The 15,697-nt window shown below is 39.5% G+C and overlaps 1 protein-coding gene across 1 annotated transcript; it reads right to left on the reverse strand.

Annotated features, from left to right (window-relative positions):
- Positions 1–8,950: 8,950 nt before the first annotated feature.
- Positions 8,951–10,540, reverse strand: LOC121054163. The gene has a single exon (XM_040523046.1). It carries the CDS (start codon positions 10,538–10,540, stop codon positions 8,951–8,953), a length of 1,590 nt encoding a protein of 529 aa, XP_040378980.1.
- Between the last annotated feature and the right edge of the window lie 5,157 nt (positions 10,541–15,697).

Genomic DNA, 15,697 nt, shown 5'->3' on the forward strand with positions numbered 1-15,697 from the left:
AGAACGAGTCTATCATTCAGTTGTTAGTTTCGATGTCTGCAGTGTATTGAAGTGCTCAGTGAATGGATTAATTGAGCACATGCTGTACTACAAGACATGATGTCCTTATCTTTTTTGCTTCTGCTTATGCTTATAAGCCAAAATTTAAATTTTGAAGCTTATGCTTAGAGATGATTTTGGGTTTATTTGCAGCTAAATCATTAGTTTAGTAATACAGAACCTTTAATCTATAGTTTTGTGATAATGTGGTCAAAGTACATGTAGTTTTTTGAAACTTACTCTTAAATTTTTATTCATAAATTATTTTTTATTTACAAGTATGTCGTTTGTCCTTTTAAAAAAGTCAAACGACCCTGCAAATTAATATGTGGCGCCTCATACATGCCACTTCACTTAAGAAAATTATTCCTCGTTCTTTTAGGCAATTTAACTAGTAAGAAACCAAACAGCATATATATGGACAACAAATGAAGCTAGACCGAGTAACATTTAAACTTAATACAAGCATTAGATCTCCATGGCCCATAATTGTATTTAGCAAAAGCAAAATTGCTTATTGCTGCATTATTACTTCATTTATATCTCGATTGGGGAAAGATGGATAAGCCAAGTTGATATGGAGGATAGATTCATAATGGAAGTTGCAGAGGCATGATGCTCCTGATTGGGAGAAACAGATGACATCAGCAAAGGGATGGTTTCCTCATTAAAGGGGACCCGTTTAAAAAGTTATGGTGGTGAAAGTTAACATTAGGTTAAGTTGAGTGAAACTTTAATTAGTAAAAATTCCTATATTTTATGAAGTTTTCTAAATTATATTTGATCATCATTCGTCAATCCAAATGTAAGCATATGGTGTCATTGGCAGACTTACAATGTCAGTTCTGAATTAAAATTCTGGAGCTAGGCGCTATGGCTTTCAAAGAAGAGGAAAACAATAATAATAAGAATAAGAATGAGGATAAACTAACAAGAAGTCTACCTATGAAATTCAAGTCTTTTTGAACTAAAATTCAGTTCATGTTTCTGTTGTCTTTTTAAACGAGTTGTTCCATCCTCTATTTTCTTTGCATTGGCATGGATTTCGGCTGAGAAGAGCGCTATTACTCTTTTCTAGGAAGCCAAAGGTTGATAACCATGTATTACATGGCCTTACCTGCATGCCTTGTGCATGACTCCTAGCAGTGATGGAAATCCTGACATCTCCTAATCCTGAACTCAACAAAATGCTCCATGACTAACGTGGTTCAATGTGGCTTGAAGTACTCAGGTAGCAATGGGTGATTGTCATACGACTTCTAAATGATAAAAGTTGTGATAGTTGTCTAAGTATTTTATGACGATATGCATCTGTTGGCTTCCTTTATATTCCAGAAGGAAGGATGTGGGGGAACCTCCATACTTTTGGCATAAAATAATTACACTAAAAAAGATTGGTACCTCTCAACACCATGGCATAATGGCCTAACACTATTGGCTAAAAACTGGTGAAGAGCTGGCTTCATGGGCAAAGGAAGAGGGTGAGAGTGGCCGTTGGGGAGAAAGGCATCAAGGAGAGATTGATAGTTATAGTTCTATCTTTTTGTTTTTGTTTATGCTTATGAGCCAAAATTTGAATTATCAACCTTATATTTGGGATAGATTTTGAGGTTTTATTGTAATTAGACCTAGGCTAGTTCGTGGATCCCGGTCCTCGTTATTGATCATAGTTGACCATAAGTCACCTGCACAACAGACCATTTTCGAGAATAAATATCACAATCTGACCCACATTAATTACGTGGACTCAAACCAACACCATAAATATTACCAAAATAATTTGTAGTAATAAATTAATTACAAATAAAATTGTGCATCACAAAATATTAATCATAATATGATCTTACACTATCTTTTTGTTCAGGTTGATGGCAAAAAAAAAAAACAGTGCCATGATTCATACATATATGTTGCAATTATTTGTAACTACTTTGTTGCGAATTAATCAACCACCTAGCCTTCTACCAGTACTTAATTTCTTAAGTAATCATTTTTAATTATATGTTTAATCAGCAGCCATCATTTGACATTTCTGGGTGTATATGAGAGAAACTCCAAAAATAACCAACGAGTAGAGAACAAATTGATGAGGATGCCCATGATTAACATCTCTTTGAAAGCCTTTGTTAATATGTTTCTCTCCAGGGTATCTAGTTCCGTACCAAGCGGAGGAGCAACATACAATTCCCATAAGAGGTAGTACACTTCAACTAGGCAATGATGTTTAACCGTGTAATTAACACATCAGGTGATCCAAGCTTTCTTCAACATGTGAAATGGATAAGAACATGTGTCTCGAGCAAGCTAGGATATTGGAGCGCTTAAGTACAAATTAAGAGTTGTATCTGCATCACACTTTCTAGCCCTGAGCCTGCAGGAGCTTCTCTTGGAGGCCATGGTTCGTAGTGAAGGCTCCAAGTCAGACAAGTGTTATTTGCATGTCAACTATCTGCTCTTGTTTATCCGAACTACAACTGATCACATGCGTATGATCATTTTCACCTATGAGAGAATGAGATTGGACGACATGTGAAAGCTCCAGATGTTTCCCAAGCCCAAGATACCTCTTTGTTGGAGACATGCAATGCTATTCACAAGGATGAAACTAATGAAACCAACCATACAAAATACAATGCTGGTGTTTGAGAGCTTTATGTACTACTAAGGCTCTATATGACTATAGGATCATCTTTTGGCATGTTAAAAGAAAAAAAACAAACAACATATTTATCAATGAAAAATAATCTATGAATAAAACTTCTGTATACGTGATCATAGCGAGCTAAAAAAATAAACTTAGGTGAAAAAACCTTAAAATCAGCTCTAAATTTAAGTTTAAAGATTTAAATTTTGGGTTAGAAGCATAAAATGGGGTGGAGTAAGGAAAATGGGTACGTATATGGCATAGATAACTCAATGGAAAACATATATATGGCACATTCCAATGTTCATTGAAAAATGAAATCTCTTAACTTTTTTATTATATAAAGGCATATAGCATACACATTATTCCCTCCGTTCCATATTATAAGACTTTCTGATCTTGCTTAGATTTACTTTTATGCTAATGAATTTAGATACATATACAAAATATATACATTGATATATTAATGAATCTAGACAAACTCATAAAATCTTATAATATAAAACCGAGGGAGTACTTCATACACACACGATGTTCATACAGCGGTTAGTGTGGCCCTTAACACATAAGCTTAAAGAGAGATGTGGATCATCGATAAATCTCTATCCTTATCAAAATCTTATTGAAAACGTGTTCGCATGTATGTAAGTCTTGCGGACCTTGGATTTTAACTATGGTGTGTGTAGAATCATGTAGGGTATGAATTGGTTCCCTTTCTCAAGCATTATATTTGATATAGTGCAATAATCTATCAACGGGGGTTATGCCATCAGTCATCTGTACAGAACTGGCTTAAACGTACTGCTTCATCCGATTTTTTTAATTGATGCGGTTGACTTCCGGATTTATGTGTGACCCTTCGTCTTATTCAAAATTTTTGTGTAAATATGCAAATTTATAAATCACATTTAATTTTGTTTTAGTAATAAATCAAATCATAAAAAACAATTAATAGTTATATTTTTTTTAATAAGACGAAGGGTCAAACGTTTGTCTAAAAGTCAATTAATAAAACCCGAGGGAGTACAATGCTATAAAACAGAAAAATAATTGGTGTGCAGTTTTGCAGTTGATTCATGTTGGAAAGTACTGCTTGCAAGACAACGAGAAATGGCTAACTCCATACCATATTCAATTTGCGTGTTATTTTTTTTTCAGTAGTGTGCTTATGCTTTTTTCCTGTGGTGTTATATTTGCAGGCTTTGAACTCTTGATGCTACACAAGCGTTAAATCATCCCATAATTAAACATAACCAATACTATGATTTAAGCATATAATAAACAGGTAGTACTGAATGCTTAAGTTCTCCTGTTTATAAGCTGTATATTCTCATTTCATTCGATCCTCTGGCAGTTATATAATGCTTGAGCTCTAAGATTGCTTAACCTCCTACGTTCCAACAGCCAACCTGCTCGAGTGTATTAAGAAAGCTTTACTTTGCACGCTAATAAGGCAATAATGTGCTGGTTTCCATGGTTGTTTTCCCTGAAAAGTAGCTTCCATATTTTCAAAATCAAACACAATGACTGAATCTATGCCCACGGCCACCGGCTTTGTTGCTGAAGGTCTTCTACAAAGTTTTGTGTCAAAGGTTGTGCCTGAAAATAAGAAGCTACTTCCCTGCAATCCAAACAGAAATTGCTGCATAGTGCAGCACTCTGTAATAGAAGGATATTACTCTCTTTCCAATTTAGGATTATCATATCTTTGTATTGTCAATTTCAGGGACTTACTTTGTGTTATACAATATTGAGAAAAAAAATATGTCTCTCATTTTATTAGCATCTAAATCGAGTATTTTAGCTACTTGAGTAAATGTCGATGCCTTTTAGGGGACTCATGGATTGTTCTTTCAAAATGCACCAATCTGCAGGCTTTTGATCTCATCCTAACTATTGGATTTTACAATGATGTTTGACCTGCTGGGCCTTTTACAGGTTCATCTCGACACTACAATTCCCCATACTTCCTATTCCTCAACTGAAAACATACGTAATGTTACTGCCGTTCTTTCCACACACACAAGAAATTCAACACTCCAATGATTTATAACTCTACAAACATCACGTAGTCCTGCTCCTACTCCAATATCTACAAACTCATCTATCATATATATACAGATATCAAGACGATCCCAGATGTAATTTGTAATGCTTGATAGATTTCTATTTCGATTAGGAGCTCACACAAGGCTTTCCGGACAGTAGCTATCGGTCATACAGGAATTAATGATAGCTCTTCATGCATTGGTTCATCCAAATTTCAGTGTAATATAGAGAGTAAAGTACTATAGCTCATGACGACACCACCTACAATTGCTTATGAGATGGCAGTGAATGACGTCCTGATATTTACTTTTAGATAAGATGGATCATCCAAATATAAAGGCCCAGCAAAAACACGTGCTACAAGCCTCCGAAAAAAAAATCTACTGCCAATAGTTACGTAATACTATAAAGAAATAAAAAGTCCTGCTATGGTGCTCTCTACCTAGAGTCCAAAGCAATCTAATTTAATCCAAGATGGTGCAGATCTATTTATACTACACTTCAGATAACAGCAGTGAAAATATATAGAGGCCATAATTACCAACCAAATATGAGTGGATAGGTAGAATAGTAGATTTGCCACTAACTGTTTGGTAACAAATCGGAGGCACCGGCCATTGCCCTGCTTCTCACCGCCAAACACGAGTTTTACACGCAAGCGTGCAGTATGCACGTCCGTGTACATGTATGGTTGGATTTGGATAGAACTGGCAAGATCTCCCAGGCGAAACGACCATTTTTCAGGTGCAGAAGCATAGCCAGCCGCGGGGCACCGTTCAGAACTATCACATTCTGCGAGCCGGATCACGAAAATTGATGTGGAACAAGCATCGATCTCCTTTGTAGATCATGCAACTTAATTTGCACAAACAGAGTCTGATAATAATATAGACCACGAACATCTCTGAATATTCTGACACTACCTTTTACACTTTGAACTGCGAAACCGAAATTCTGGAACACCGTAATTTCCACAGACCCTTCATGCAGCGAAAAACTGACAACCGCCGATCTCCAAGCTGGCCAGCGGTGAACATCCAGAGCTCCAATGTATTGGCCTGCACGGGTGCAAAAAAAATAAAAATCATAAAGCACTTGGTACATCCCAAATTATTTCTTCTAATTAGTTTTCCATAGTTTCTTATTACAACCATCAAATCTAGTGAAATCAGTTTTGTGGAGATAGACAGTTTAAGCACAGTATCCCCAAACCCCCCACGATTGCCTACGATTTTAACTGTGCACACATCGATAAACATATCAACTCCAATTACAACACTAAATTTTATATAAAATAATGTACACAAAGACAAAATATGGTGTTTTTTAGGGGCTGACAAGCCAAACATATATACCCAACAGACTAACCTAAAAAACAAAAGAATCATTGAGAAAAACCAACTAAACATCGCAGTCACGCCAGAAGATAGGCTGACCTACAAGAACTCCTCGCTATAGAAGAACTCTTTGGCTTTCAGGCCCATCACCAGAAATTTGGGGCACCGGAACAAAATCCAAGTTGGGGCCTAAACTATAGAAAATTAATGTGTCAATATAAACAAGGAATAATTTGAGTTAACTATGTTTCTTAAAATATATATTACTTTATACAGTATTGCATGAGTACTTAAAAAATATAAAACATTAATGCTAAAAGAATAAGGATAGCACTGACCTTACGTAGTTACGTTCTGTTGAAAAGCATCATCCGTCTAATGTTACTTGAAATGAAATCTTCAACTATATCTTCATAAATAATATTATCTAAGACATCATTTTCAATTGCAATCACCTTCATCAACATTTGCCTCTACTGCATCATCACCTTCCACAGCATTAGCCTGAACCTCTTCGATAACATTTGTATGACCATCATCTGCAGTAGGGTCCAGATTTTCTTTCACAAAAAATCGATGAAGGGCACCCCTTTGAGATTGAGCTGCTGCATCTAGTCTTTGTTTCTTCTTGCGCTTTTCCGCACCCGAATCATACTTCCTATTTCTTGAAGACATGATGACGATTGAGGAAAAAAATTCTTCCTGTTCTGTAAACAAAAGAAAACATTCACGTTACTTTTGATTTAATAACTGATCCAATTATCATTCAAAATCCTATGATTTTGTAAGTAATTAAATTACTAATTCACAATTAATCAAACTAGTAATCAATCATTGTAAATTTGGAATTGGTAAATATGTCTAAGCACTGATCTGAATATCTGATGAACTAATTGAGGCAAGAAATTAATCCAAGAAATCAGCTAGCTAGACAAAAGCTGTGAGACTAAAGATTGAAGAACAACTGAATAGGAGTACTAAAGTACTGAACGCTGAAGGCCTGAAGCAAGCATAGTGCATACACTTGGACAAAAAACAAAACATGACATGAGTGTAGAATTGTGCAGGTAGCCGGCAGCAGCAGGATTGGGATCGGCACTTCGGCTGTTCGGCAAATCGGCAGAGCAGGCAAATCGCCCTCGACGTTCTCGAGTGGTCGAGGTTACATAGCAGTCTGGCACCTGCGTGTGCGTTGCTGGCTTGCTGGTTGCTGCCTGCGAAGAGGAAGCGACGAAGCGGCCGACACGAATTAGAGCAGGTACAATAACAGTCTATAAGTTATTTATAAACATATTTTGAAGACATAAGAGGAGAGAGAAGAGAGGTGAGCTATTAATTTGTAGCCAGCTATACACAGGTTCCAAAACAAAATGTGTGTATGATATGTTAGACCATGTATTGATGTTTTGTAGGTAACTATTATATAAATTGGCTATTAGATTGACTATGGAGCTAGTAGTTGGCTATACTATTGAACTTGCTCTTAAGCGACGCGCCGTCACCAACACGTACCAGGGCTCCAGACGAAGCGACGAGACGAGAAGTTGAACAGATGCTAGGTACAGGGCCATGAGAAAAACAATGAGAAATAGGTGGGGTAGGGGGCCCTGTGCAGCAGATCACCTCGCCTACCCTCATCGACCAGCCTGTTGGCTTCCTTTGAAACATATTTTGTTCAAGGTGGTGAGTACTAACATACCCAAAAAACCACGATCCAAGAAAACTAGTCGAATATATGCAAGGATAGACCTATTACAAACCTATTATAAATAGTTTTATCCTACTTTGATAAACACTTTATTTACAAACATTTGTATATCTATATGTTAAAATGTAACAATATCAATCACCATCATCCTTATCTTATCCTAATCCATATTTAATTTGTAAGAGTTACTCATACCACAAGAAATAGGAATCACCCAATGACATATCTCGAGCATGACGTATTTGAATACAATATGCCTCTGCAACATCTGCCTAGCTTTATCCACATGATACTGTTCATTAGTCCCATGTACTACTAGCTAGTGACCAGTGGAACATTGTATCATCTTAGTGGTTGAACTCTTTCCAGCAGCCTAGCAAAGACACTTTATCATCATAGTTGGATGGTTGCCCACTATTGTGAGGTCATATCAAGTTGACTCATGGTTTCTTACACATGTCTACTCCTTCCAGCTCTTACGACCAACCTAAAGTCTTCCATAAAGCGAGACCGTGTACTGGGTTAAATTCCATTGCTCAATGTTGTGGGTAGGCGTAAATTACATCACTTTACATGACAAAGGGGGTTATCCTTATGTTCGGGGAAGCAACCAAACTTGCACATGCAAATGCATATCTCAAATACCACTATGTGGAATCTCAATATAAATATTTGATTATGACAAATACAATGGTGAAATTAGTTGCAAATTAAAGAATTGATCTATTTAGAAAATAATTTGTTATTAGAGTGGTGAGAAGAAGAGAGTAACATGCATTTATATTGAGAGAAGAAAAGAGAGCCTAACATGCATGTGTACGTACACGAGGATAAAACCACAAAGAAGAAAAGAAAAAAAAAGCAACTTGCATATATATGGGGAGAGCATTAATAGAAAAGAAAGAAAAAACAAATACATTTACCGATTTACCCATACAAGAGCATGCAAGGACGGAGGGTGGCGCCTGATCTCTACATATATGGATTCGAAACGTCTACCATTATAGGAGTGAGAGTGACGTCAGCAATATTTGGCATCGTAGAATGATGAAAGCCGTAACGTCACTAACATAATGGTAGCGGATACAAGTCTAATAAATTATTGTGTCTACTTGAGGGCTTGCTGTACATATATATTCACACGTGGGTGTGTGACCGGGCAAACAGCACTCCCTACGCGATACAGTCAGCGATTGCTGCCACCACCGCGGCCAGACGCTGGAACCACCCAGCAGCTACTCCGGCGTCGTCTTCGCGTCCACGCGCTGCGACGTACGTCGGCGACGTCGCCGAGAACCCTTCATGGCATGACATCACCACCGCTCCGACGAGACCATCCGGGTCGTCGTTACTGCCATCGACGGACCTCTCGCCGCTATTCTGCGCTTCCGTGTCGAACTCCGGGAACGTGGGCGGCCAGACCGTCGTCAAGGGGAACACCCTCACCGCCGACCGGCCGTCTTCTGCACCGCCGCCGGTCTTCCTCTCGTAGACCTTCTTCACTGTCCTCCACTGCAGGTGCACGTAGATCACGATGCCAGCCTGCTCCAGGTCCAGCAGCGCGAACTCGGCGTCGCCGCCGACGGCCATCACCGACGCACGGCCGGTCCACCACCGCTCCGGCAGCCACTCGATACGTTGGCACGCCTCGCGCACGCAGAACGTGTGTCTCAGCTCCCAGCCGACTCCGACGGCTATCGTGGCCGTTTTGCGGTGCCAGACGCTGAGCTGAGTCCCGTCGCCATGGACGAGGCAGAGCCGGCCACGAGAGCCGCCGGCGCCGCCGCCGTCGTCGTCTTCGTGTGACCATGACAACCTGAAATTGCATGATCTCACCGCATTGGGGAGGTCGAGGACGGACAAGCTCGTGCTGCTCTTACGGAGCCCTAGAGTGTAAGTGTAACCGGAGGTTGTCACGACGTATACTTCTCCGTTGATGGGCGGCAGAACGGCCTCCACGGCTTCGTCGCCGTCGTCGTCGTCACCCGACGGCGCCACCGCCGGGAGCTCCGTTTCCGCCGTAGTCGGCGCTTCCCACGCGCCGCCGGACCCGAGGACGTGCACCTGCGCGGTCAGTCTCCGCGCGACCAGCCGCACGTACACCAGCGTGATGGCGTGGTCGTCGCCGCCGTCCTCCGGTAGGAACACGCGTTCGACGACGTGCGTCCCGGCGCCGGGCAGTGGCGGCGGCGGAGGGAGGAGCCGTACGGACTCCAGTGGGTGCGGCGGCCGGAGCACGCTGTAGCGGTAGGGCGTGTCGATGCCCACACGCCTCGCTCCGTCGGTGGCCTCGACGAGGACATGGCCGTCTCGGCAGTCGGTGATGCGTGGGCGGCGGAAGCCGGCGAGGTGGCCGTACGGGCCGAAGAACCGGTGCTTCGCGCGGTGGGCGGCGGCGGCGGCGACGCCCGGGTGCTGCGGGAGGGCCCGGAACTGCGGGCGCAGAAGCGCGTCGTCGTCGCCGTCGACGACGCAGAAGCCGAGGAGACGAGGCGGGTGGAGCACGCGGAAGCGGCGTAGGAAGAACTCACCGGAGGCGACGTGGAGCCACAGCTTGCAGACGACGGCAGCGACGACGAGGTGTTCATGGTTCTCCAGACGGAGCAGGATCTCGCGGAGGAGATCCTCGTCGGAGAGCACCAGCGCGGCCGCGTTGATCTCCGGCGGTGGCGGCGCGAGCAGCTGCACCAAGCTTTCGCTGTTCTCCGGCGATGGCGGCGCGAGCAGCTGGACCAAGCTTTCGCTGTCTCCATCTACTTGCATTTTTTTTCTCTTCTCGGTCGTACGTCCGAGGTTTCTGCATGGATCGGTCGCCACACGGCAAAATGGCCCACATATATATAGCAGCATCTGCATGTGTGAGACTCGCAACAATAATTCACATTTGAATGGTTCTTTTGTGGTGTGTTTATAATTTATCCCCAAATTGTTGTCCTATCCAAGTGTCAAAAGTTTACAAATCGATAATTATCTATGAATGCATGGTTGTACCTCTGATAATCTATCATCCACGTCCTTTTACTTCTGCTTATACTTATAAGCTAAAATTAAAATTTTTAACCTTAATTTTAGAATTGAATTTAAGTCTTTTTATTAAAATTTATTTTCTAGTCTTGACTTTTAGATTACTAAGAATACGTATATAACAATTTTATTCTTAAACTATTTTACATATAAAATTATACTGTTTGGCTTTCCTCGCACTTATTACACCCTGTACGTTTATTAGTACGGGTCCTTCTTTATATAAATTATATATGTCAGTGTATCTATATATGCAAGTATGGTGCCATGTGAATCTATGTTGTTTACTAGCTGTAGATACATGCTTTTATTCTTTTAATATGGATGCTTCTGGAGTGCCAAACTGGTGTCATCACTGGTCAGTTCAGAACGAACACAACTAGTACAATATTTTGTGCAGATTAAGTACGATGCCAATACACGGGAATATACGGTGCCATGTGAATTTATACGTTTGTACGTACATGCATGGTTGACCAGAAAAATATTGTATGAGCAAACACTGATATACTACTCCAGTGCTCTACCATAGCACGTTTGGATTGGTATTGCATGTACTTTTTATTAGTTTAGTAATTAACACAATTCGGACTTAATCTGTTTGCCACGTTGGTTCAATTCGGACTGACGTTCTGGACAGTTGGCATCGATCGAATGATGTTATACCAACTGATCGAAATGCCGTTTGACTACCGGGTGACGTGCTAATTAATAAAGTGACGTAATGTAATCACAGGAATGAAATGAGTGGTGTGACTGGTGAGATCAAAGGTGATTTAAACATAATCTATACAATCACCTCTAATATATACTAGTAGTTACAATCTTGTTGTCACATATGAAAGTACCACCATCGATCAGTGGTGAAACAAATTGATTAATCACTATATATGTTAATTGTGACACAATTAATTGTAATGACACAGTAATTAATCACAAAAAAATTGGTCACATAGGTGTCATTTGCGACGAAAAATAGTCGTAAAGTGATGATCCCTTGTGTGTACGTGTTTGCAAACCTGATAGCCATTTACTTCAGGAGACAACTCCTTTTGTCCAGTTGCTGTGCTGACTTCCCATGCTCAAAACATGGATGCATGGCTTCTTAGAAACACAGGAATTTCGCATGTTTTTCATCATAAATAGTTTAATTAACTCTGGACTTCTGGTGAACTTTTTGAGAGAATTGCCCGGTACAAACAAGCCCTAGAGAAATGAACGTGATGCTCGATATGAGGCCAGCCACATGCACAAATTGTTTTGAAATAAAAAAAAAGGTTCAACAAGTCAATGCAATCAACATTACTTAATTTATGATATGCTAGAAATGAAAAACAACCCTATTGGACACTTTGACCCATCAATTAAGATGACCAACAAGAAAACAAAAGAAGAGGGGAAAACCAAAAGTTGAACTCTTCCCTTTTAAAAAGTTCTACAAACTATTGTTTCAGCAGCTTGATCATTCCAAATGGTACAAGAAGCTCAGCGATTCTCCTAACACGACTGCATGCATGTTCTACTGTGATAGTGTAGATCATAGATATAATTTGGAAAACCAAAGTTTCCGCATTTTCGGGTGCCTCCAATTCCGAAAACTCATTATGAAGTTTGCTCGAACAAGAAAGCTCATAACAAAGTGAGGACATTATGAAGATGAATTTTGAAATCTGAGCCATATTCTTTATGTCCGTATGCTTATTGAGAGGCCAATCGAGCAACAAATAATTAAGATGTTGTATCGTGATTTATAGAGGTGTTTGGGTAGCTCCTGACATATATGAAGTACGAAAATGATTCTGTGCAATAATTTGGATAGGTGAACAACATCAGGACATATATTTTTTTTCTGTAAAAGAAAACATAATTTGTGCAAGTACTGTTAGTTTTTGGATTAATTGGTTTTGTAGGAAATAAAGTGGTACGGTTGGTATGTTTGGGGGAACTTCAAATCTAAATTAACTCAAATATTAATTTATGCACTGATACATTGGAGGCAGCAGATGTTAGCTAAGATTTCACATGACGTTTATTTTCGTTTTAGACAAATCTGACGGTAGGGGAAGTGGCAGGGTTCACGTTCCCGTCCGAGCTGTCCGTGCCACGGGACGGTCGACCCACAGTTCCCGCGCAGTTACCGCGTACACCACTGAAACGGTGACAAATTCAAATTCAAAAAATTGAATTTAAATGGTGCGGTAACCGTAGTTTTCTAGTTAAAACTGCGTGGTTCAACTAAAAACCACCGCGGATATAGTTATTGTTGCGTATAAAAATACATATATCAATCCCTTTACTGTTGCATCCATAACATGCAAACTAGTTAACAAAATGTGTAAAAATAACTTACAGCTTTTATTGTTGGTGTAATATCAAATTATGCCTTAGCTCCTAGATTAAGGAAAATGAAATTTTGTATTGATTTCTAACCTAGTTTCTAAACTATTTATCGGAGTAGAGTGAAACCAAAGCCGCTAGAAAGGTAATGACAAGGCCTTAACAATTGTTTGGATCACAAGACTTAAATCTCGATGAAGAATTAAATCTCATATTTAGAGAAAATATTTCAGCCTTCAAGAAAAATTGAATTTCAACTATCAGAGAAAAAAAATGATATTTATTTGAATTACCCGTGTAGCATAGTCTACTAGCTAAATTGTGGCAAAACTGAAGAACTTGGGAAATCCAAAATACCCAAATTCACCCCTTTTATCTTTCCTCCTCTCTCCTTCCGAGATTGTCTCGTTTCCTGGGAGTGGCAACACATCAGCAGCATAAAAAGTATAGCAGCAGGGATCCATCAAACAACACATACCAGCAACGAATAGTATAACCGAGAGAAAGCAGCGGAAATGAACTGCATAATAGCGGCTACCTTCTGATTGATTTCTACTATCAAGTGTACTAAAATTTAAGTATAACTGTGTATTTTTATAAATATGTTAAATATTTTATTTGAAACTTTATCTTATAAAATTTTTACATCATATGCTACATACAAATTTATCATAATATTATATATTTTAGTTTTAACTTTACCTTATAAAATTTTTACTGCACACTATCGACGTAATATAAGAAAATTGGATCCGAGGACTGACATCTTACCTTAAATTGACGGGCGAAAAGGTTGGGGGGTGTGGTGTCACTGCATCGCATCATGGTAGAGGTCGATCTCTTCTTTCTTGTTAGATATTTTTGTAGTGCTGTCTCCCAGTCTAGTTTTGTAACGCTCTGATTTCTTAGGCTGTTAAAAACCGTTTTAATAAAAAAAACCTATGAGCAAAAATGTTGGTTCTTTCAGTGGAATTATCAACTGAATTATCCTTCCATAGAGACCTTAACACAAACAGTCCAGCTATAACTCTGAGCCTCGAATTTGGAAGTTTCGAATATCTCTACCTCCTGTTATCCGAAATCCATATTCAAATTCCAGAATTTGACGTTTCAACTCGAACCCCCTCCAAAATCATATCCCTCCAAATCTCACATCCGAAGATCCTCAAGTTTCCCTGAATCCAAATTAAAAAGAATTCATGAAATGCACCTCCAAAAACAATATGAAAATTTTGAGAGCACTATCTATGGCATTGGGCCTAATCCTTTCCCTGCCGCGCAAGCCACGGTGCAGGCTCACCTTAGCCTAGCCCCCTGACCCGGTCGGCCTGCTCGCACCAATGAGGCATCGCCGCAGTCACCGACACGGCGGGCCCGCATGTCAGGGTGCCGCGTTATGCTGACCCGCAGGCGACCGTCTCACGCAGCCACGCCGCCTTGCGCCTTCTTTCCTCTATGCCCGTCGATGTGCCCCTCCGCCCCTAGCAGTTTTTCTATAAAAATGTATTTGAAAATATATCATTTAACGATTAAGAAAGCGTGCGTGTCGCAAACTATGGACTTTCCTCTCCATCAATCACTATCGAACTATCTCTAATTGTGTAACTCTATTGCTTCATTGAAATTAAACATAAGCGTAACAAATTATTAATCATTACAAAATAATTTATGAGTGATAACATTTATGTACGTATTTTTAGCAATGTAGAGTCAAATAGTACAAAACAAACTACGATAATAGAACCCCAAATTCAACTTAAAAATATTTAAATTTTAAATTTTGCTTAAAAGCATAAACATAAGAGAAAACATCTCGTGGGCAAGTCAAGATGATAATCTTGTACTTCACCTAATTGGTAAAATCATCAATCGTGAAAAAAAAAACTGTTCAGCACTATTTTTTCAGTTTATTCAAGCTGATAGAAGTCTAATAAGTGTAACAACAAGCCCATTTACCATAACAAGTCAATGGTTTTCATGAAAATAATAGACTCCATATTCTAACTTGGCATTTTATAGCAACTTGCAATAGTTCAGCTAGAAAAACCGGAGGAGCATGTCCAATGCTTCAAGTCAAAACACCAGGCTAGCAGAATCTATTTCTACCTGAAAACTTTACCAAGTGCCAAGTAGGCACTCAGGCTGCGTTCGGTAGGCCGGATAAGTTATCTCCTCTCGTTTTTTAAGCGTATGTTTTTCGAACAGCTAAATGATATATTTTTTGTAAAAAAGTTCTATAGGAAAGTTGCTTTAAAAAATCATATTAGTTTATTTCATTTTTTCATAATTAATAATTAATTAATTAATCATGTAGTAATATATTACTATGTTTTTCACGCTGGATAAGTTAACTTATCCCCTCCCTAGCAAACGTGGCCTCGGTAGGCTATCATGTGTGATGAGTAAACACTAGTTTGGAACATGAAGTATCTGGAGGCTAAAAGATTGGGTACAAGGAGAATTAATTTGATAACCCAAAGCAGGATAACAACTAAACAAAAGCATTGAGAAGGTAAATGACAATCAAAGCCAGCTATAAAATAAACTAACAACAGTGAC

This window comes from Oryza brachyantha, chromosome 4 (assembly GCF_000231095.2).
Source record: "Oryza brachyantha chromosome 4, ObraRS2, whole genome shotgun sequence".
Lineage (NCBI taxonomy): Eukaryota > Viridiplantae > Streptophyta > Magnoliopsida > Poales > Poaceae > Oryza > Oryza brachyantha.

Excerpts from the sequence above, each read along its gene's own strand:
- LOC121054163 (XM_040523046.1), bottom strand. The coding sequence starts at position 10,540 with ATGCAAGTAGATGGAGACAGCGAAAGCTTGGTCCAGCTGCTCGCGCCG.